The 24,206-nt window shown below is 40.2% G+C and overlaps 1 protein-coding gene across 1 annotated transcript; it reads left to right on the top strand.

Moving 5' to 3' along the window:
- Positions 1–209: 209 nt before the first annotated feature.
- Positions 210–9,756, top strand: CA3 (carbonic anhydrase 3). The gene is made up of 7 exons (XM_056109944.1): positions 210–357; positions 1,110–1,307; positions 3,034–3,152; positions 4,125–4,217; positions 5,925–5,987; positions 7,025–7,180; positions 8,784–9,756. The coding sequence occupies exons 1-7, from the start codon at positions 222–224 to the stop codon at positions 8,901–8,903; spliced, it is 885 nt and encodes a 294-aa protein (XP_055965919.1). The 5' UTR covers positions 210–221; the 3' UTR covers positions 8,904–9,756.
- Positions 9,757–24,206: the final 14,450 nt, after the last annotated feature.

The raw sequence follows: 24,206 nt of genomic DNA, 5'->3' as shown, positions 1-24,206 counted from the left end.
AGAGATGGGTGGAAGGAACCTTTCCCCAGATTCCGGGGAGAGGACAGGAAGGGGTGGGGGTGCGCGCCCTCTGCTCATCCCACCCCTCCCCACCCCCCTTCCCCGACCGCTGTCCAGCTCTGGGAATTCATTGGCTGCTTCCCCCACGCGGCCTTCCAAATACCATCCCAATCCCGTTTAGACCCTCCGCCCCACCCTCGCTGACCTAATAAGGCCATGCGATGTGTGGGGGGACAATTATAAAAGGCGTGAGCTCTGAGGGATTCTGCACCGCGCTGGGAAGAGGAGTCAGAAGCTGTCCAGTGCCCGGTGTAGGACCGACCATGGCCAAGGAGTGGGGCTACGCCAGCCACAATGGTGAGTATGGGCAGCCGGGGGTCCCCCCATTCCCCAACAGATCAGAGGAACCCAGGCAATGTGCAAGCCAGTGAACACCCAGGGCACCCAGGGCATCAGGGCTGCGTGTGAAAATCTGGGCAGAGGAGTTTGATGGAGACTGGAGTTTACTGAGCTCTTCCAAAGGCCAGTTGCTACTCACCCTTTTACTTTCATCCCCTTCAGTTCTCCTTGCATGGAGCTGGTATTGCTTCCACGGGGCAAAAACAGAAGCCCAGAGAGGCTCCTAGCTTTACCCAAAACCACACTGTATCGGCAGAGGGCCAGTTCTACTTGTCCTTCACGCTATGATACTGGGCAAAAGCTTGACTTCTCTGAGCCAGGGGTACTGGTAAATCTCAGCTCTGTCTTCTGCTTCCTATTCTGGAGAAAAGGAAGAAGGGTGTGTCAGAAAATCAAATGTGGTCTGTTATTCTTTTCTAACTGTATGATAGATTCAGCACTGCTGAAACAAAGATCCCTTCAAAAGTTAGTCCTTGAGGTTATCTTCTTGAGCAAGCAGGGGTCAAGTACAGCTACCATCTTCATATACAGTCTTAACATTATGAACAGGTCTCAAATACGAAAAGCACTGTGTCACCCAACCAGAAATCCAAGACCTTTCCATAACCACAAAATACACAGCCTCTGAGTACTGTGCTGGTTTTATCCATCACAAAGAGGATTTGGATGACTTTCCCAAGTAACTCAGTCCCCTCTCCTTGATTCTGTAGGTCCTGACCATTGGCACGAACTTTACCCCATTGCCAAGGGAGACAACCAATCCCCCATCGAGCTGCATACTAAGGACATCAAGTATGACCCCTCTCTGCAGCCGTGGTCCACAGCTTATGACCCCGGCTCTGCCAAGACCATCTTGAACAATGGGAAGACCTGCAGGGTGGTATTTGATGACACCTATGATAGGTCAAGTGAGTATGACCCTAACCTCACATTTTCAACATTGAGGACTCAATAAGAGAATTAGTGGGGACAGGAGGTGTTTTATCTCTGAAAACAGAGTTGATGTTTGGCTTGGCTAGAGCAGCTAACAGTATTCAGATATCAAAGAAGTATGTCTCACCTTCTAACCTTAGGTAGACGTAGGCTCAAGTTAAAAGCTTGCAGTGTTTTCTTAAAATGGAGCTTGAGGGCACTGTAGAGAGCTGGTTTTCTGTATGCAGCCCACCCAGGTTTAAATCCCGGCATCCCATACAGTCTCCTGAGTACCCCGAGGAGTAATTTCTGGGCACGAACCAGGAGTAACCCCTGAACATCCCTGGGTGTGGCCCCCAAACCGAAACAAAACAAAACAAAATGGAGCTTGGAATGAAGGTGGTAGTTCTGAATTCAAATGAATACTCTTCACTGAACAGAAAAGTTCTTGCGGATTCTGACCAAAGTCTGCAGAGGGAGGCTCTCCTTCTGTGTTTGGCCATGATTCCATTCTAGAAAGCAGAACACAGCAGAGAAACAAAGTAGGCACTTTCTTCCCCTTGTCTTAGGGTAGAGGCTACTCCAGGGGAGAGAATAGAGCCATTATATGAGTGAAGAAGAGTTGCCTTCAGTGCTTCAATGGAGTGTTTATCTGATTAATTCTCTTGGAGAGAGTTTTGGAAGTATCTGACAATTTGTTCCTATGTAAAATATGTGAAATGAAAATCACATGTTAAAAGTATCAGGGCTGAAGAGATAGTACAGTCGGGAAGCTTCTGGCTTTGCATTTGACCAACCCAGGTTGGAGATCTGGCACTGCATTTGGTCTCTGAGCACCTCCCTGAGGAAGGTGCTGAGGAATCACTGAGCACCTCAAAAGGAGTAATCCCTAGGCATCCAGATGTAGCCCAAAGTCAACAAACAAAAGATAACTTTATTCACCTACACAATTAAGCAAATCAGTGAAATAAAAAAAAAAAACTGACTAGAAATGTCTGTTGCACTGTAAATTAAGCAAAAGAGAATCTTACTTTCATATTGTAATGCTCAATATACAATATGATTCTTATAATCATGCTTTTAAAAATAGTTAAAGTTGTACTTATTGATGTATACAAATCAATACTTCCAATGATGTTTTAGTAAAGAGAAATAAAATACTAATTTTAACCTCCTTGAATGTTCTAAGAAATAGGATAAAGAATTTATATTTTTAAATAATAACTTTATGTTGCTGTCTACAGTGGTTTACTCTTTTCCCCATTTAAATCTATTTCCAATTTGAAGGAAAAGCAAAATTAAACAGTTTCTAAAAGATTGTTCTATATGAGCATTTAGAGTTTCACATAAATTGTCCTAATAAGTTGAACACATATATCTGGAAAACGCCTGACTTCATGGTTGCAAAAGAACTTTTCACAGGATTGTGACTCCATCTTTGTCTACATCCTTATACCTCTCTGTAATTTTCATCTCTTTTCTAGAAATGTTAAACTGTCATTTAGAACTAATGAAACAAAAGAAGGCAGAGAAGAGACACTTTTATATAGCTCAATCCTTTATATTGTAAGAAAGATAACCCCATGCTTGGGTAAACCAATTGACCAGCATACTGACCACCTTGTACTTATCAATGCTGGGCTCTTACAGCATGTGTTAAAGGCAGAGCTCTGTATTAATAAAAGTGAGAGTTCACTGTTCCCTTGTTCCTTTGAATCACAGTGCTGAGAGGTGGTCCTCTTACTGGACCATACCGGCTTCGCCAGTTTCATCTTCACTGGGGATCTTCGGATGATCATGGCTCAGAGCACACTGTGGATGGAGTCAAGTATGCAGCGGAGGTAGGAGGAATGTCATAATCCACTCCCGGTTGCACACAGTGAAAATCAAAAACTGAAAAGCAATACTCCAGTATCTATTGCTATTGCCTCAAGCATGTAGTTGGGAAAAGAACTATAGTAGTTTTAGTATAAGTGCAAGCTGCTAAACTAGACACTTAAAAGAGAGTATGCTATAGATATGTTAGCATCATGTATAAAGACTTTCGAGGCTGTTTTAAGAGATTCGATAGCAGCTGAATAGAAAAAGATCAGGGTCTTGCATGGAACAGAAAAGATAAAGGACACAAACACTTATTAAGTACTTACAAGTGTTAACTCATTTGAAATTCTCCCTCAGTAACTCTACAAGTTATACATGAGAAAAATAGTGGGATACAGTGTTTGTCTTGCACATGGCCCACCCAGGTTTGATCTCCAGCATTTCATACTGTCCACTGAACACCACCAGGAGTGATCCCTGAGTGCGGAGCCGGGAATAAGCCCTGAGCATCACCAGATATGGGGCAAAATGAAAGAAAGAAAGAAAGAAAGAAAGAAAGAAAGAAATAAAGAAAGAAAGAAAGAGAAAAGAGAGAGAGGGAGGGAGGGAAGGAAGGAAGGAAGGAAGGAAGGAAGGAAGGAAGGAAGGAAGGAAGGAAGGAAGGGGAAGGAAGGAGGATGAGTGCTAGATCTGGAGCTCTACCTTATGAGATTTAAAAAAAAGCCTGTTTTACCTAAACTTCAAATTTTATTGGTTGTTCATTTAAAGTCTAAATTATTTAACCTAAATTTATTTTATTTGAACCATTACAATTTTACAAAAATATTCATGGTCATACTTAGAATTTTGTTAACCTTTATGAGACTGTCGAATTTTGGAGTTTATCCAAATAATTTTATACTTGCTTACTCACTCGAGGAACTTATTTTTCAACCTTACATTTTACCTTTTAGTCATATGTTCACCCTTAAACCTGTATTCTCTGATTTCAGCTTCATCTGGTTCACTGGAATCCGAAGTATAACACTTTTGGAGAAGCTCTGAAGCAACCCGATGGAATAGCTGTGGTTGGCGTTTTCCTGAAGGTAAAGATTAGCCATATATTTTCTTCCAATAGAAAAAAAAGGGTTCTTTACCTTGCAAAGGATAGTGTGAGTTTTACTTCCTCCATTTGCTTGATGGGGAAAGAGAAATTCCAGTATCACGATGATCACGATCACGACCATCCTGTTGTTCGTAGATTGCCTCGAGCAGGCCCCAGTAACATCTCCTTTGTCCTAGCCCTGAGATTTTTTAAAAAGTGCCATATCAAAGCTCTTTCAGGTTTAGGAGAATGTGACCTATCATTGTTACTGGTATTTGGCATATTGGGTACGCCACGGGGAGTTTGCCAGATTCTGCCGTGTGGGCAGGTTACATTCAGTAGCCTGCCTGTTTGTCCAAAGTAAGAATGAGATAATAAGATGTCGCTGCATAGTCTTTGGGTCTTGGCCGTTGATGGGATTACACAGTGCCAGGGGGCCAGTTGGTGGGTGTGACCCCTGCCTACTGGAATATGGAAGATCTGGGTGGAGGATGCTCAGCCCTGATCTGAGCAGGCTTGGAGATCTCAGCCCTGGGACCTGCGTGCCTTTGTTCCTCTGCCGGTACCTTCATGTGCATGGAGCGTTGTCTCAGCATGGTGGTGACTGGTTCTGGAGGTCTTCGGAGGCCGGAGCCCTGGTCAGGGCGGGGAGGGAAACTCAACCAGCTTCCCTCCAAGGGGCCCCAGTGAGGACAGCCAGGCACAGGGGCAGGAGACTGTGTTGTTCTCTTCCGGGAGCTGGGTTTTATAGTATAGTATTCCAGTATACATGCAAATAATAGAGATATTTTTATGAACATCAGTTCAAAATGTTTTGCTTTCACTTAAAAGTGCACCTTTGGTCATATTCTGTCACTAGCGTGTCTAAATTTTTTCAAGATCTGGAATGCATTTATGAATGTGTGTATGTGGGACGAGGGTGGTAGTGGTGAGGGTTTGCAGTGAAGACCAGAGTGTTGATGGCACCAAAGGCAACAGCAGCATTTCAGAATTCTTCCCTTCTACTTCATTTCAATTCCAGTGGAAACCAGAAAAGCCAAAGCTGGGTACCCCTGGGATGCCAAGTTCTTGGCTGGACATCTCCTCAGCTTAGGGTGGCCACCACTCATATGATCCTGGGCTGCCAGAGACATGGAATGTGTGTGATGTTGAGCCAACCTTGGTTTAAAGAGGACTTAGTGTGATTACACACGAATTTAGTGGTAACATAATCTAGATGTAAGCCAGAGGTGAAAATCTAGCATCTTTTGTTTTGAATGACCTAATTTGTTTTATATTTTGAATTCACTGTGTCATTTGCAGTGTCTAAACACAGCATAACAAGAAGTGAAGAGGATTTACATAGAAAGACAATTAGTTCAGGTTTAGGTACATTGAGGCCATCCAATTCTAATTCTACTAAAATAGTAGAATGACTTTACAGAGAAGGCTGAAGATGTAGAAGTAGACCATCATATATAATTTTGTGGTTTTTACATCAAAGGCCTGTAGTCTAAGTTTAGCTTAGAAAATACATACTCTGAAATCTTAGGAGAAGGGGGATAAACTGATGTTTTCGCTGAAGCTTGCTTAAATACAAGATATTCTGGCAGATTTATAAATACTAGTTGTAGATGACTGGATCAAAATCAGTTTTCAAGGCAATCCTAAATTATGAAGTAGGGAGAGATATAATTAAGAGTTTTCTGTTTTCTATTTTTTTTTTCAGATAGGACGTGAGAAAGGCGAGTTCCAGCTGGTCCTTGATGCATTGGACAAAATTAAGACAAAGGTAAAAAACCAACAAAAACCTCAGTTTCATTCTTAGGGAAAAATTAGCATAAGCTATTTAAAAAATATGTATGTGAGGTTTATTTCAGTAAAACTATTAAGTTTAAGATTTAAAATCTGTATCTACTAAGTTTCATGAATATGTTAAGTATACATATACATCCAAATTATCTTTGTATGTGTAGGGTTTATGGTTTTAGAGTAATCTCACATACATGAGCTCATTTAAGCCTCACTTTCTCACTGCAGTGAATGAGAGTAATTGAGTGTTTAGTGCCACTCTCCCTCCTCCGTCACACAAACACAGCACACATGCACACTAGCAGAGGGAACAAATGTTTGTGTTCTTACATTTCCCTTTCCTTCCTGGGAAGAACCTATGTATTTAAAATCTTATGAGCAGACCTGTCTGGGGCCAGAGAGATAGCACAGCTGGCAGGGCACTTGCCTTGCATGAGGCCTATTTGGGTGCAAACCCTAGCACCCAATATAGTCCCTTAAGCCTGCCAGGAATGAGCCCTGAGTTTAGGGCCAGGAGTACCCCCCTGAGTATCACTGAATGCGACCCCCAAACAAAACAAACAAAATAAAACAGCAACAAAAAAGAGTGGACCTTTCCAGTTAACCAACCAATTTTAATGACCTTTGAGCCATTCTAAACAAATGCCAGTATGTTTTAACCACCAAAGCAAATATTCAAATATTTGGGAAGGATAAAGTCTTTAAAAAATCATGGAGGACCAAGGCATTCAGTTCCAAAGAGATATTCCTGTTACCTTTTACTGTGGGTTTCTCTTTTTCCTTGAGAAATATTAGATTTACAGCTCTACTGACAACCGGTGAGGAATAAAATATTGCAAGGACTGTGCCAATAAGAGTCATAACACACAAACCAACTTGGCTCTTTGCTTCATAAAACCACATGCTTTGCTGGAAAGTTCTTTTTCTCTATTGCATTTGAAATCCATGGTCACGGAATGGAAGTCCTTTCTGGCTGAAATAGGTGCCAAGGGGTTTGGGGGTTCTGCTCTCCTTCAGGGCAAGGAGGCGCCTTTCATCAACTTTGACCCGTCCTGCCTGTTCCCGGCTTGCCGTGACTATTGGTCCTACCATGGCTCCTTCACCACGCCCCCCTGTGAGGAGTGCATCGTGTGGATCCTGCTCAAGGAGCCCATGACCGTGAGCTCTGACCAGGTAGGAGGAGGCGGCTGTGAACACACCGCGAATAGAGCAGTCCAGTAGCTACATTTCAACTCAGATGCCAAATTGAAATAGATATCATACATCTATATCTATATCAATCTCTCTCTCTATTCATCTATATTGTTGCTAAGTAGATGCATACTGAACAGCTCTCTACCTAGAAATCTCAAAATCTCATTTCATTCTTCTTCCTTACAGCCAGCCTATTGGATTTCTAAAATGTTACTACCAAAGAGGATAGCACAAACTCTTTTTTACGAAGTATTACTTTCAACAATAACAAAGTCTTTGCTCTAGAAACATCCCGGTGTATAGGTGAACACAAGTGAGTTGTTATTCATTCAGAGGACCTTCACATTGTTTAGGTAGATAGAGGGATGGGAGATGCTAGTGAAAATTGCTACCAATGGACGCTATTTAGCATCCTTGTGATGTGTGTGCATCTATTCAGCTTTCCAGATAAGCACATCAGGGTTCAAAAAGATTAAGTAGTTCCCCCATGAGCACAAGCCAGGTGCGCGATCTAAGATTCCAATCTTCATCTGTCTCCGTACCCCACTGTTTAAAATTTCCTTTGTTATGTTTGCATAAAAAGACTCTCCTTGCAGCATTTATTAAAGAGAAGTTCAAGAAAAGGCTGTTGGAGAGAAACGTGATGGGTAGGTATATGGAGAAGAATAGATTAAAGCAAGTGGACAACACAGGGCATCTCAACCTAGTTCATGAAATTCAATGGTAAAATCAGTTTACCACCTTTACCTAATTATTAATATGTCTTCTATAACCAATGGAACAATTTTTGTATTTCTGCCAGTTGTGACCTCAATTTTACAAGAGCATTTTAATCAGACTTAATGGTTGATTCTGGCAATAAATAAGTATTAATTTTAATTACTTTTAGAATAAAATATTTTGAAGGGGAAATGAATTTTTTAAGGAGTAAAATATTTTGTTAAACAATTTTTTTGGTCATTGGATAACACTCAGCTGTGTTCATGGCTTATCCCAGGGATAATCTCAGGGATGTCTGTGCTTGGGACCATGTGTGATACCAGGGACCTAACCCAGGTCGGTTGTGTGCAAACAGGCGCCTTACCTGCTATATGAACTAAAATTCTGGCACAGGACTAGAACTTTTTTAAAAAGGAGTATAAATATTTTGAAAAGGGAATGAATTTTTTAAAGGTGTGAAACTAAAAGCAGCTTGCTATAAAAATGCAGGGCTTTCGAAGAGAATTCAAAAACTGTTCTCAAGGAAAATAGCAGTTCTTAAAATCTGAAATGTAGTGTGACTCTAATCTTCAATTCCCCCAAAATAAAGGAATAAAAGGCCTGTGCAACTTTCCATATCACAGCTCTGGTAATATTGTCAGTCTCCGCACATTTGATCCCTTACGGAAAGGAGGACACGATGATCCGGTATAGAATTCTGAAGAAGGGACTTCAACAAATAAAAGATTCCTCTTCTGCAGCAGCGGGTGGCTAACATCAGACTTGAAATTGGAAGCAGATGCTGCGGTCGGCCTGGGATTTCTAGGTCTGGGTGGCAGAGTGCCCGCGCGTGCTAACTGTCCTCCTTGCTGCTCTCCCACAGATGGCCAAGCTGAGGAGTATCTTCTCCAGCGCCGAGAACGAGCCCCCGGTGCCGCTGGTGGGAAACTGGCGCCCCCCTCAGCCCATCAAAGGCAGGGTGGTGAGAGCGTCCTTCAAGTGAGACCCGGGCTGGCCGCTGACCCTCTTCAGGACCAGAAATTCGTGCCCGGAGAGTTGGCTTCCTTCCTTCCTCCTTTTGGTGCTCCTTATTCTTGCAAATCTCAGCTTTCCACACTGAGCAAATCATGGGAGAGATGCAATCAGCAGGAAACCAAAGTTACTTATATATAGCAAGGGATGGTATGAAAGGATTTGGCTTTTGTAAGCTCATCTTTCCCCAAAAAAGTAGGATTTCCTGGTAAGGATACAAAGACGTGACCAGAAAAGTGAAGATATGGAAAAAATATGGCAATTGGGTGTCATTTATTCTGTCATTTAAAATTTCACAGAACTTCCATTTTACTGTTTTCGTATGCATGTCCTCCGTGGCAAAGGAATATTAAATGTAGAAGATCAAAATATTAAAATATGAAGGTCAAACTGCAATTAAACATGTCAGACACTAAAATAGCCACAAACATTAAGAATTGAAATGAGAATCTTATTTCAAGTTTTAACTCTTAAACAAAACTAGCAAGACAATCATGTTTAATTGTAATTTATTACAGTTAAAGTCACTAGAAAAATCACCTTTTAATGAGCAATGTGAGGAAACAGAGAGATCCGGAATTTTTTAAAAAAATGACCCAGTATCTGAACTTCTTTGTTGAATGATTAACTTTATCCTAATTTCTTTACCTGAAGGAGGGCCATTTATTTTACATTTTTACTACTTTTTATCTTTGCATGCTTATTAAAACAAAACTGCTTCTCATATCATTGAAATTTGAAGGCAAAATTAATGATCCCAGAACACGCGGAAATAAGTGCACTTAAAGTAAAAGCTGATCATTAAAACTTATAAAGATTATAAATGTGAAAAGTTGAGTGTTGTGGATTATTTTAAGGGAAAAAAGGGTATGTAAATGAAAAAACGGTGTCAAACTGCAGGGTGCTAATGGACTAAAGTTCGAGTTTGTTGGACCCCGAATTCTTCATGGAGCAACTAGTGAGGGTCTTCTGTGGGATTTTCAGACAGAGAGACATGTGGACATGTATTTGAATGTAGGTTTCTAGAAACCTCCGAGTTGGTTTAGGAGTCTGAAGCTGATAGTTCTATGGGAATTCCACGGAGTATGGAATCAAATCAATCTATTGCTTTCTTATTTCCTTTCAGGCTATGTTGTGCATGTGTGTGCGTGCGTGCGTGCGTGCGTGCGTGCGTGTGTGTGTGTGGTTTCTGGGAGACATTTGTCAGTGCTCAGGACTTACTCCTTGCTCTATGCTAAGGGTGCATAGAGCAATGCTCCTAACAGTGCTATGGAGTGCTGGGGATTTAACCAGGGTGGTCACATGCAAGGCGAGCTCCTCACCTCTGGTAGTATCTCACTGCCTGTATCTCACTGTCTGTATTTTTTACCACACATAGTGAGATGGCACTGTCTCACATTCATTACGTCAAGACCTTTCTTAAATGTAGTACCTATGGGTCTTGCAGGTTGTGGTGTTGATAAGTCTTCTTCCACAGCTATGACAAGTATGTTGAATTAGTTTTATCAGAGAGCAGCACCATATTCATTACCCTAAGGAGTGAAAATGGTATTGGGTCAGGAGAGTCCTGTGATACCGGAAGTCGAGTCATGTGAGGGAGTCCTGAGAGGCTCAAGTTATTTAATAGATCACCACTTGGGTGAGGTATAACCAGGTTGGTCAGTGCAAACTGGATGTCTTAATTAAATCCCTTGAAATTAGAAAGTGTGGAGCTTTCATCATTAGTGGTAATACACAAGCTGATTCTCTCAGGGTACCTAGTATGCTTAGAGCACTAAATATGTATCCGATATACATTCCAAGTGGGGGAGGAATATGTACCTTGGACAGCTACAGTCGGATGATGAACAGGACAAGAAGTGCTCTGAGGAAATGTTCCATGAGAAGAGACACCCCTGTGAATCATGAGCTCCATATGGGCACGGATATGAATCTTATTCCCGGAAACTTCCCTTATCACCCAGAATGTCTGACACTTAATAAGCACTCAATAAAAAATATTTATTAGATAACTAATATCATGAACATAGAGGACTCTATACTCAAGTTCCAATGCTCAATTTTTTTAAAGACTGTTTTACATGATTAAGATTAAATTTTGCTTATTTTGTTTAATTCTGATCTCGCTTGAAAATGATTTCAGTCACTTCAATTGGTAGCTTTCCAATAGAACATATTTGTTTCCAATATGGTTCACTATCAATACTCACAATCATAATATATTCATACTTTGTTATATACATGTAGACACATATATACATACATTGTTATATACTTATATAATAATATGTCATATATTTCATAATAATATGTCACATGTTTTATCTTCTTGTGACCTAAGTGCTTAGTGACTGTAATTGTCTAAGTGTTGAGTTCCTAAAACTGTCCATTAGAATATTGAAGCAAAATTAGTCCATGTTCGTATGAGGATCATTCCTCTATGTGCAAGTCTCTAAATTACTGCATTTCCGAAAAGCAAAGCCTACGGATCAGTATGGCTAAGAGTCAACATGGTAAAAACTTTCAGCATCCAACAACTTCTCTTCTTTAGGATATAATCATTGCAGATATTTTAAAATGTTGACCAAAGGTGAAAACTAATTTGAATTAAGTGTCATAATATTCAGATAATCATACGACATAAGAAAAATATAATTTAATTAATATAGGGCAAACAAGAAAAACACTGTCCTCCCATTGTTCATTGATATGCTCGAGTGAGCCCAGTAACATCTCCATTTTAAGACCTGTTACTGTGTTTGGCATATTGAATACATCACGGGTAGCTTGCCAGGCTTTGGCATGCGGGCGAGATACTGTCAGATAGCTTGACCAGAGCCGGGGAATTGAACCTGGCTCGGGCAGGCTGGCTGCATGCAAGGCAAACGCCCTACCGCTGTGCTATCGCTCCAGCCCAAATATAGGGCACTCTTAGATTTTAACAGTACAGATGTTTTAATACCTGCTACTCTTACAAGAACACAGAATATACAAATGAAGGACAAATAATTATTCAGGATCAATGATTGTTCTTTGTGATCAATCACTAAATATTTATGTAGCTTGAAGGGTGTGCATTCTATATACAACACGTAAAATTTCAAGTTACTGTATCTAACTGTAATCATTATATAATTAAATATGATTGAAATATGTTAACCATAAATAAGCTTGCATACAAGTGAAAAATTGATACGATGATTATCTCGATAAAAAATGGCACATATTTGGGTCAGAGAGATAATTCATGAGGTAAGATACTTGCTCTTTATGTAGTAGCCAATCCTGGTTTGATTTCCAGCACCTCACATGGTCTCTGAGCACTGTCAGGAGTTAATTCTGTGCTCAGAGCCAGGAGTAAGCCCTGAGCACTGGTGTAGCCGGAACTGCCTCACCGCCGCCAAAAATCGTCAGAAAAAAGATTAACCTTAACGATATACATATGGTTCAAAACTTTTTGGGGCAAAATCATAAATATTAATGAAGGTCAGTTTTTTAAAAAGTCATATTTAATGAATGCAAATTTTAGTTTAATAAAGTGTTGTAAGGCAAAATTTAGACTTAGAATGCAAACGAGTATGTTTGCCTGTTATTTCCATTTGGTCACTAGATGGCAGCAAAATAATTGTGAAAACATTTTACTCCTGTAGGTTGTAGTGCAGTTATTTTATCTATGCATTTACTTATATTTATTTATTTTTTCAGTGTCTGGACTCAATCCAGGCAGGTGCTCAGTTGAAATGAGTCCCTGGTACAAGTTCTCATTTTCCAACCCTAGGCTTTTTTTTTTCGAATTTTAATATTAAGCATTAATATCTACTTCAAAATGGAAGATGTTGGGAGAATCTTAACGTTGTTGTTGTATTTTAGGCCACGTGTGGTGGTGATTAGGGGATGCTCCCATCTCTGTGTGTGGTGCTCAGGAGACTCTACATTACTGGGTGCTGGGGACAAGTTCAGACCTCCTGCATGTAAAGCATGCATTCAGTCTACTGATCTATCTTTCCAGTCGGATTACATATGTTTGGAGAATTTTAATAGTTAAGAAAGAGGCCTAAGTTTTGAAATGAAAATAATTGACTCAAAAATTAAATGAGATGCAAGCATTTTACAGTTATTTTCAACATTCAGGAGCCCTGGGTTCATGTCAAAAATTATTGGTAGGTAAACTTTGGCAGGTTAATTTAAATTGTGTCTCTGTGTCTTCACCTATGACCAGGAATTAGAGTGTCTGTCTAAAGTTTGAATGTTCATAATACTAACCTTTTACAATCATTATTCTAGTATGATACATGGCCTTTGAAAGGGAATAGCTATTATCTTCTGTAGAGTTAGGTTTATTTTAACTGAGAAAAATTTCAATGGTTTATTCAATACCTAAAATTGGGTTTCCTGATGTATTTGTTAATAATGTCATTAATTCATATCTAATCAATTCAGATAATTTGCTCGAGCGGGCCCAGTGACGTCTCCATTGGAGACTTTGTTGTTACTGTGTTTGGCATATCGAATACTCTCGGTAGCTTGCCGGGCTAGGAGATAGTTTCCGAAAGGGTTCCTGTCTATTGGTTTTCTCATGGGATGAAATGGTGTTTTATTATTATTATTTTTTGTTTATTTTATTTGTTTATTTATTTATTTATTTATTTAAAGTAAAGGCCCTCCCGTTGATCGTCGATTTGCTCGAGCGGGCCCAGTAACGTCTCCATTGGAGACTTTGTTGTTACTGTGTCTGGCATATCGAATACTCTCGGTAGCTTGCCGGGCTCTCCGAATATTTATTTATTGCTTTTTGGGTCATACCCGGGGATGTACAGGAGTCACTTCTTGTTCATGCACTCAGGAACCACTCCTGGTGGTGCTCCGGGGACCATATGGGATGTTATGAATCGAACCTGGGTTGGCCGTGTGCAAGGCAAATGCCCTACCCACTGTGCTATTGCTCCAGCCCCTGAAATGGTGTTTTAAATTGAACATAATTCTTGTCCATACTCTGGAGCCAGATGAACAAGACATGGCCCTTTAGAAACTAACGCCAAGTTAGGACAGGTGAACTAAGAAAGATCAGAGAACGTTTCCAGGAGGAGCACTGTTTCAGGACGCTGAACCTAACCTGAGGAAATATACAATTAGCAAAAAAAATATGGCTAATAAAGCAGACATGTTGGAAGAGTCACAGATTTCACTCTGCCAATGACTTTCAAATGTCAGCAGGATAAAGTCATTGGGGTGTTGCGTGAAGTGGAGCTATATCCTCACCATAAGTGCTCAAAGTCTCTCCTGCCATGAAATTAATTTAAAGCTTGTCTGGGCATGTCATAAAATCAGAAATCTGAAGGAGATGCCCCAGTACCCCTGCACAAATTGCTTATCCCTTTGGAGGTGATTCAGCTCCAATTGTACAAATAGGCATCAAACAGTCCAGGTGTAAAATCCGGGTCTAAGAGAGCTAATGAACTACTTCAGCTTTGGAGGTGTTTAACACGGCAGTCACCTAACAACTTGACTCGGTAGATAATCACAGGTAATCAGCCAGGACCAGAGCGTGTGGAATGGTGCAGTCACAGGAGACTGGTGCATGGCAGCGGCAGAAAACCCAGTGATTTAAAGGCTAATTTTAGCCAGGTGAGAATAGACGCTGCAGTAAACAGGGAATAATCAGTTTCTCCTTTGTATTTAATGCATTCCCAGGTTGAATGAGCACGGATCAGGGAAAATAGTTTGGTCATTAACTATGCATATTCTCTGTTCCAACATGCTCATAAATTTTGACCATATTCACTCAACTCATTGGCAATTAGAATGGTTCCAAGCACAGTTGTTCAAGGGAAGTCATTTCCCCAAAGGCTCCACACTCCCAAGAAAGTATTTTACAAGTGGAAGTGTTTGAAAATACGATGCAACCAACTATGCTTAGAGAATTCACACTTCTGCTCTTATGTGCCCTGGAAGATTCTCAGCGGTCTTTATGACTCACGGATAGATCAAGGACCCACAGAGGGGGTCTGTGGTGCTACCAAGGGTAGAAAGTTTATGATATCAAGTAGAACAGGGACAGGACAAGATCCAGTTCTGGGGAGAACTGTGGATTAAGTAGGAAAAGATGCAATTAGAAAATTAGGAATGAGAAGGTTGCTGTCTAGTGAAGGTGGAGTGATTGAGTTGTATTGGGAACCAGTTTTAGGAATAACCATCCTACTTTTATATTTATGTGTGTGTGTTACTCTGTGTGTGTAAGTACTTTATCTCTTTCTTAGACTACCAAGACTCCCAAGTACAAGGTGCAATCCTAAACAAAGTTGGTGCAAAATTTTTTCCCTCTCTTTTAATATCATTAAATTTTATGTGATGGTGCCAGGGGATTAAACTTGGGTCCTTATCTAAGTGAAACATGTGCTCTAGCACTAAGTTATATCCCTAGTCCCCAGAAAGTATTTTTCTGAGTGGCGGGAAAGAGGGATGGATAGAAAAAGACAATAATAAATGGATGGATGGATGAATGGGACAATAACATCCTAAAATACTAAATCCTAGCCTGAGCCATGAGCTAGTGAGTACTCTGTTTCATCCTCAGAGGGCGGGCACAGGATCTGAGTTCTTGGAGGAATGAGGGGTGTCTAGGGCTCCAGCCTCAGTTTCTCCATATAGAGGGGATAGAAGAAAACAAAGAGCTTTGCATGTAACTAAACCTTGTCATTTTCAAGTTGAAATTGTCACAATACTTCAGCTTAGTATAGAGAGTCTTAAATGTTTCAAAGGAGATCCTTTGCCCCAACATTATCTCTTCACCACCTTGCTTCTGATGCGCAGACAGGACAAGCTGCTTGGCAAGGAGCCCGTGATACTGCATGGCAGGACCCGAGCCAGCGCCTGAGCGTTTGGAAGTTGACCTTCATTTTCTAATCAGTGACTTTAGTCGTCCATTTTATTCATCTTGTGCGGAGATGCTCACAGCAATGTTTCATGTGTCAGAAAAGATAAATTCTTCCTAACCCCAATGTCTGTGTCATGGCCCCAAATGAGCAAAGGATAATACCTTTGAAAATTGAATAGCCATTATCTTTTTTTAAATTTTTTAAATTTTTATTAGTGAAATACCATGAGGTAAAGTTGTAGACTTACACATTTTTGTGCTTGGGTTTCAATTATACAATGATTGAGTGCCCATCCCTCTGCCAGTGCTCATTTTCCATCACCACTGATCCCAGTATCCCTTCCACCCCCCATCCCCCCATCCCACCCTACCTCTGTGGCAGGGCATTCCCTTTTGTTCCATCTCTCCTTCTGGGTGCTGTGGTTTGCAAAAGAGGCATTGAGCATTGAGTGGCAATCATGTTCAGTCTATAGTCTACTTTCAGAATGCATCTCCCATTCTGGGAGGATCCTTCCAACACCCTTTATTTGGTGCTCTCTGCTCTATCTGAGCTGCCTTTTCCCCTCGCATGTGAGGCTGGCCTTTAAGTCATGGAGTGAACCTCCTGGTATTTATCTCGACTTGAATAACAATTTTCGCCTGACATTTCTATTCTACCTTCCCAGTAAATAATCATTTCAAGTAAAGTTCCTACCTTCCACAAACAACCTGGAGATATGTGTAGCCAAGCACTTGCAGTTACTACCTAGGGTAACTGTATAATTGCAGGTGAGATGTATTTTTTGGAAAAGGCATTTTGTCCAAAAGTTAATTTACCAGTAATCAAAGTAGTCAGGGCCTATAGTTGTAGTTATGGTAGAGGGAGCTGTACCTTGTAACGCTGATAATCTAGTAGGCAAATTTATACTTTTATATGAGCAGGGTTTTTTAAAATTTAAAAATATTTTAAATAGGGGGCTGGAGGGATAGAACAGCAGGTAGGGCGTTTGCCTTGCGTGTGGCCGAACTGGGTTCGATTCCCAGCATCCCATAAGGTCCCCTAAGCACAGCCATGGGTAATTCCTGAGTGCAGAGCCAGGAATAACCCCCGTGTATTGCTGGGTGTGACCCCCCAAAGCAAAAATAAATAAATAAATACATTTAAATATATTGCATGAGAAAAGTTCTAATATCTTCCTTTTAATTTGTTTTCTCTAGCAAAGAACCTGTTGTCAAGATTGTGAGGTATACTAAGCCTCTTGTCCTTAGCAGTTAATTGATATGAAACATTGATTAGGCCCCAAGGGGAGCGAAGAGTTTCAGAGGAATTATGAAATAATCACTAGGCATGAAAAAGAAAGTTTGCAACTTGCTATGAGGATAGTGATGTCAGTGGGGCAAAATATTTCATTTGATATATAATAAAATAAATATTTGCTATATATTTAAACAAGTAAACATCTAATATATAATTAAGTATTGTAAGATACAAAATCAAATGTTTTCCATAAGTGACAAAAACTTTTTTAAAAGCAGGAGTCTGTGTTTTTTCATGTTTTTGTGTCAAGGATGAAAGAAATAGGTCAAGAAATTCCTTAGAAGCATGAAGAAAGAAAAAGCCGAAGTAAAAGGGTGACCTCTAATCTGACTGCAGAGAAACTGCGTTAGAAATGACTATACCTTGTGGAGGGAAGGGCTTATCAGGCATGACTCTGGTGCCTAACACACTGAGCATGAAAAATATGTTAAATAGTGATATCAGCACCATTTGGAAGCAGGAACAGATAGAAGAACTGAGGGAACAGGCTCCCTGCAAAACACGGTTCTCAGTTCCTTTGGACTCAAACCTAGCAATGAACTTCAGACTCATTTTGCATGATGCATGGCACAATTTGAGAGAAGAAGCTATAGTACAGGTTTTTCTAAGAATAGATACATATGTGCAGTATCATACTATTGTATATTCCAAAATATAAGGAGAGCAAGCATTTTTAGAGGATGGGTGGGTGGCTGAAGGACCCTTGGCCAATGGTGAAGGGAGGTGGGCCACTGATGGTGCCGGTGGTCTGAAATTCTATGGATGATTATTTGGAAACAAACACAGTGCCCAGAGGGGGAAAAATTTAAAGAAAATTAACTGAAAGTTGAGATCACATATTTTCTTTCTGCCGTGGAATAACCCATCCTGCATACCTGTAAGGTAATGTGGTAACCTGTAAGATAAAGGGTAATGGGGAAATTGCTGGTTAGTAGGACTAAGGTTTAAGTTTAGGTTTTCTGGATCTGATTTTTTTTTGGTGTTGTTTATTTGTTTTTCAGCCACACCTGGAAGTGCTCAAGGATTACTCCTGCCTCTGTGCTCAGGGATCACTCCTGGTGTTGCATGGGGGAGCATATGTAGTGCTCGGGATCAAACCACAGGTCTTTCGCATGGAAAGGCAAGCATCCTACCCACTGTACATTTTCTCCAGCCCCTCAGTGTCCTTCTAAATAGCACTTTGTTCTGTATTCTGGCTCCTTACTCACCCACTGGGAAATAGCTCAGACTAAAAATCCAGGAGAATAATTTGATTACAAATATTAGGAAAAATAGAATAAAAATCCCTGAGATGAATCAGGAGATGCATCACACACAATTTGATCAGTTTTGACTGCTCTGTAATTTTTTAAATTGATAATAAACTCTTAGCTCAAAGATAGAAGAAGAAGGAAAGAAGAAAAGAGAAAAGAGAAAGAAATAAAGAAGAAAAAGAGATAAAGAGAGGGAAAGAAGGAAAGAAAGAAAGAAAAAGAAAGAAAGAAAGAGAGAGAGAGAAAGAAAGAAAGAGAGAGGAAGGAAGGAAGCAAGCAAGGAAGGAAGGAAGGAAGGAAGGAAGGAAGGAAGGAAGGAAGGAAGGAGAGAGAAAGAAGGGAAGGAAGGAAGTGCGGAAGGAAAGAAGGAAGAATGAAAGGAAGGAAGAACGGAAGGGAGGAAGGCAGGCAAAATTCATTTTATCATATATTAGGATCCATTTACTGTTGATACAATTCCTTAAAATATTAACATATAGAAATGCACATGGCATTTGTTAATTTAAGTGTGCATTGTGTACCGGCCTTATAACATATGGGAAAGCTAGAGAGAGGGAAAGAGAGAGAGAGAGATACAGAGATGGTATTAAGGGAAGAGGGCAAAAGGGGACAAAAAGAGAGAAAGACAAAGAAAGAAATACCTGGAGATATACAGAAAATATTTAAATTAAAATCATTTTGAGAATTTTGTGTTCATTGGTAAAACAAATAAACATAAATAATATGAAACAAAGTAGTGTAAAGAAAAAGTTATCAAATCAACTTCTTAAATTATGTACTTTTTCTATTTCCCTAACACTAATTTTGAACAGCACGAAACTCTCAAGATGCCTTTTATTATGTAAAATAAAATTATTTTTCCTTTCAAATCAATCTGCACAAATATAAAATGGGAAAACTATAGAATTGGAAAAATCAACCATTTCTGTTTACTGTAGTCATTATTATATTCATATTTTAGGCTGATGAAATGACTGGTTTCCCTTCTGTAGACTATTAAGGTAGTATCCAGGAATCGACATTTATTTGTATCTAATCTTAAGCTTAACATAATTAATTAACTTTGCTGTAGTTCTTAAAAGGTGGAGTCCTCACTGGGGTAAATATCTTTTCTACACGGAAACTCTTGAGGTACCTAAACAATAAACAAAATCAAACAAAAAGGACAACAGCAATAATAATACTTATATATTCATATTTAAAGTTGGGGAGGAAAACTCTGTTGTCTCGAGTTTGTGATACTGGTGAACCCTTACTCTAAGCCTTCATCAATAAGAAGAATTTACATGGAGTGCCTATAATTCCCCATTTCATGGAAAATGTTCATCTTTTTTTCTGTTTCTCAGAGGAAGTGAAAATTTCCCATACAAAGTGGTGGTTTATAAATAAAAGAGAACTTTAACCATGTGACAAGGTTACTCTTGTCATGAATTGTGGAGAAAGCCAGTATTGGAAGTACACTGAAGCAAAAGGAATCAACGATAAGCATAAAGCACAGAGGAACAATTCTAGTTTTTTCTTACCCAATCCAGCCAACCAAGGTTGAGTGAAGGCAAAGTTCTGTTTTCAGGTTCACATGTTGCCCCAAACACATGTAATCATCTTCAGATATCTCACATATCTGAAGGCAAGATTCTCTAATAGTTCTATGAACATTTTATTTTATTTTATTTTATTTTGCTTTTTGGGTCACACCTGGCGATGCACAGGGGGTACTCCTGGCTCTGCACTCAGGAGTTACTCCTGGCGGTGCTCAGGGGACCATATGGGATTCTGGGAATCGAACCCGGGTCGGACGCATGCAAGGAAAACGCCCTACCCGCTGTGCTATCTCTCCAGCCCCACTATGAACATTTTAGATGGACTCTGTTCCAGGGCCTTTTTTGGATAGTTTTTGGAATATTTGATAGCATCCTGGCAAGCATGCCAGCAGCACACAAATAAATTGTGTCAATCACAAAAATGCCCTTAGACATTACAAAAATCGTCTGTAAGTCAAATTGTGCCCCCAGTTCAGAAACAATAAGAAAAGGTGGACTTTTATTCACATTGTCTTGAGTATTTTGTAATTTATAATGCGTAAGTTACATTTTAATGTAGTTTTCCCACCTAATATTTAATCACAGTTCTGGTTGAAATTGACACAGGGCTTGAATTCCCCAATTGCTCTTAAAAGGGAAGAGATTTAATTACTCAGAGGAAAGTTTAAGTGTTGCTAGTTATCATGAAAACTAAGGAAATTAAGGAACCTTTAAAAAAAATTTCCAAAAGCAGTGTATCAAGGAAATTGAACTCAACTGTATATCAAATATGGCATTAAGTGCTCTTTATTATTTATTTAAATAGTTAAGAGACAATTGTCAGGATATCCTAAAACTGACTAGTACAGTGAAATAAGTAGTGTACTACAGACATAATCCTAATGCACTGGTACCACAACATCCCGAGGAAGAAATTTTTATAAGCTTCTTGAAGGCATAATGTGAGAGACCTTGGCACTATCTCTGACAGCTCAAACTCGAGTCGGAGTGACTGACTGGAGAAATGGGACCAACTGACACAGCTATGCCTCAGTGGAAGACTTCTGAAACACAATTTCCAAAAAGTGTTGTTCACATGGGTGTGAAAGCCAACAGTGTTCATTAAACTAATGGATTTTATTTTATTTTATTTATTTATTTTCTGTTTGTTTGGTTGGTTGGTTTTTTGCTTTTTTGGGTCACACCCAGCGATGCTCAGGGGTTATTCCTGGCTTTGCACTCAGGAATCCCTCCTGGTGGTGCTCGGGGGACCATATGGGATGCTGGGAATCGAACCTGGGTTGGCCGCATGCAAGGCAAACGCCTTACCCACTGAGCTATTGCTCCAGTCCCAAACAAATGGATTTTAAAAATTCAAGTTAGAGAGACAGAAAAGCCACTTAGCTATTCTATAGTGGGAAATATTATAATAGTTATCATGTATTGATTCAATAATGAAAATGTATGTGAGTCATATCTGCTATCAGACATAGTGTTCCATATCTAGTATACCTTCTCCACCAACTCTCAAATAAAGCAAGAGGAGTTTGGGGGGCTTGTGCCCCTTGCTGAGGATGTCACAGCGAGTGTTGAAAATCACATTTAAACTCAGCACTACCTGTTTGTGTTGTTGTTTTTGGGTCATCTTCTGGGCTTACTCCAGGCTCTTCACTGAGAGGCCATTCGTCATAGGCTCAGGGGTCTATCTGGGTGCTTGGGATTGAACCTAGCTCAGCTGCATGCTAGACCAAGCACCTTACCTGCTGAATTGTTGTTTTGCTTCTCGGCACTCGTTTCTTTCCTAGCTGGTCCCATAGTACAATTCTATGCCTCTCTCCGACAGGAACAGAGCATCTTAAAATGTAGAGCATGGTAACAGGCACCAGAGCAGCTAAGATCTGTCCCTGCATAGCAGATAAGAACCGTCCCTGCATAGCAACCCAGTAGGGACTGTTTGGGCGCATTTGACGAGCACCAGGTATCCAGCCTTGAGTCTCATCCAAGCCCCCAAGAATTGTCACCTACTTTTAGCGAGTCATTCCTAACTGCAGCATCTAGCCCTAATTGGGATTGGCCCCAGGCAAAGCAGAGTTAGAAAGGCGTTAGGTCAGCAATACTAAACTTGATGCCATTAGACCATCCTCTTAAGCTGAGATCCTCTATAAAATAGGTGTGTATTTGGCAATAAAGTGAATGACCATCAGCTGTCTCCCAGAGTGTTCTCTCCACGTGCCCGTTATCCTTTGTCCCATGTCTCCTTCTACCTGGTACACAACGTGTCTGAGCACGTTGGGGGAAAACTGTTTCCCAACATTAAGACATGCCAGACAGGACACTAAATCACAATAGTAAGTTGCACAAATTAGTGCATTTAATACTTTCGGCCTCTCAACTATCTCAAGTGTTCCTAATGTAGTTTTGGATGAGAAGACCGAGGGCTTGGGCAGGGGTATGTGAAATCAATCATCAAAGGCTGTGTGAATGCTAGAAAATGAATCCTAACCCAAGAAAACTCGGCTCCAGCCCAGCACTACTGTGTGACTGCATCTGACCTGGACTATGGTAGAAGAATATTAAGAACCTTAGAGGCCAAGAGGAAAATCAGAGCCCAAATGAGATGTCATTCCACCCCCCACCCCACCACTACTTTATTTAAACTCTGTAGTTTACAAAGTTGTTCATGGTGATTTGCTACAGGATTTCAATATTCCAACACCAATCCCACCACCACTTCCAACTTCCTGTACTATTGACAAAAAGGAACGCACACCGAGGCGGGAGTGCAGGTGGGAAGTAGGAGAAGGAACTTGGGAGCACTGGTTGGAGAGAAGTTGACAATAGTTGCCCTGCTGGTGATGAAACAATGTGTGTCAAAAACCAAACTATGAATAACTTTGTAATTCATGGTGCTTTATCAAAATAAAAATTTGGAAAGAAAAAAAAGAATACATTGAATCGGAAATCAGAGTAAGAGATGGCATTTTACACCAGGAAAAGCAACTTTGGTGTTTTGGGGGTAAGAGATCAGAGTCAGATAGCCAAAGTCAGGAAGTGGTGGAACAGGAAGACACGATTCTACCACTTTCATTTCCTCATCTATAGAATAGGGGATCGGGACAGATCATTTATGAAGTCCTCCTGAAATGTTATGGTTTGTAGCGTTCCCCTTTCTACAGCCTTCCATGGCTTCCCTGTGCATTTGTCTTGCTCACAGGTTCTGCATGATACCCTGATGCACCTGAGACTTTATTCAATTGACATGCCTTCGTCAATCATGGTGCTCCAATTAGGAGACTTCTGTTCTAGAAACATCCTTCATCAGAGTCTTTACATCCACTGTTTCCTCTGCTTGAACTTCCTTCCCAGATGGTGTTTGGGTGATTCCTCAAATGCTAATTCCTTCAATAGCTCATACACTGCATCCAAGAAATATTTCTTGTTTTCTGTTTTCTCTGGTTGTTCCACTGGATTTTCTTCATAGTGATGGTAGCCACCACTGGACATCAACGTGTTCTGTTACTTACCCTCTCATCCGTCCATCCCTCTCAGCTCCGTGAGGGCAGGGTCCTGTTGATTCACTTCTTGGCTATGACTTCTGAGCTGATACTGCATGCTCTCTGGCAAAGAATAGTACTTGATAGATTTGCAGAAAGAGAGCACAGACAGTGCTTTTAGAGTCAGTGTTTCCAAAAATGAATACTGGAATGATGGAGTGGTGCTGGACATGGTGTGTGGAGGGGGGCGGGGCACACAAATGTAGCTTCAGAACAACTGGGACATGGTATTGGAAAGAGAATTTCAGTTAAATAAGAAAATGCATAAGCAAAGAAGGTACATTTTCAAAGGAAAACTGAGAAATTTCTTTTTCTTGTTTTTTTTTCCTGAAAAAAAAGAGTAGGTAGTTCTAGCCTACAGAAAATATTAATGAGGGCTGAAAAAACATATTAGTAATAATAACAACTAACCTTGTCAATCTTTACTTATTGGCACTGAGTGAGATCCTATATAGTAGTATTTCTCAACTGGGGGCAAAATGGGCTCCAGAATATTGCATGTGGGACACAGGTGAAATATCATGTAAGTGGGGAATTACAACTTGAAAACAGGGGCCAGTAGGAGAAGGAACCAGAAGAAGAACAAGCTTGAAAACTTGAACAAGATGGGAAAAGGTTGATGTAAGGTTTTGTACAACTGAGAAAAGACTGGATACAAATGACATCTTTTAATCTTCACCAAAACTGTGACAGGTATTATAATAATGATAATAATAATAATAATAAAATATTTTTTGGCCATATGTGGTCATAGGTGGCCATATTTTTTTGGCCGC

This window comes from Sorex fumeus, unplaced genomic scaffold (assembly GCF_029834395.1).
Source record: "Sorex fumeus unplaced genomic scaffold, SorFum_2.1 ptg000002l, whole genome shotgun sequence".
Classification (NCBI taxonomy): Eukaryota; Metazoa; Chordata; class Mammalia; order Eulipotyphla; family Soricidae; genus Sorex; species Sorex fumeus.
The sequence above is the reverse complement of the archived record's forward strand: the minus strand, read 5'-3'. Positions and strand labels throughout refer to the sequence as shown.

What these genes read in the sequence shown, in the direction of transcription:
- CA3 (XM_056109944.1), top strand. Translation starts at nt 222, where the DNA reads ATGTGTGGGGGGACAATTATAAAAGGCGTGAGCTCTGAGGGATTCTGC. An exon ending in GGGCTACGCCAGCCACAATG is followed by an intron (nt 358 to 1,109) that starts GTGAGTATGGGC and finishes TTGATTCTGTAG; the next exon opens with GTCCTGACCATTGGCACGAA. An exon ending in TGACCGTGAGCTCTGACCAG is followed by an intron (nt 7,181 to 8,783) that starts GTAGGAGGAGGC and finishes GCTCTCCCACAG; the next exon opens with ATGGCCAAGCTGAGGAGTAT.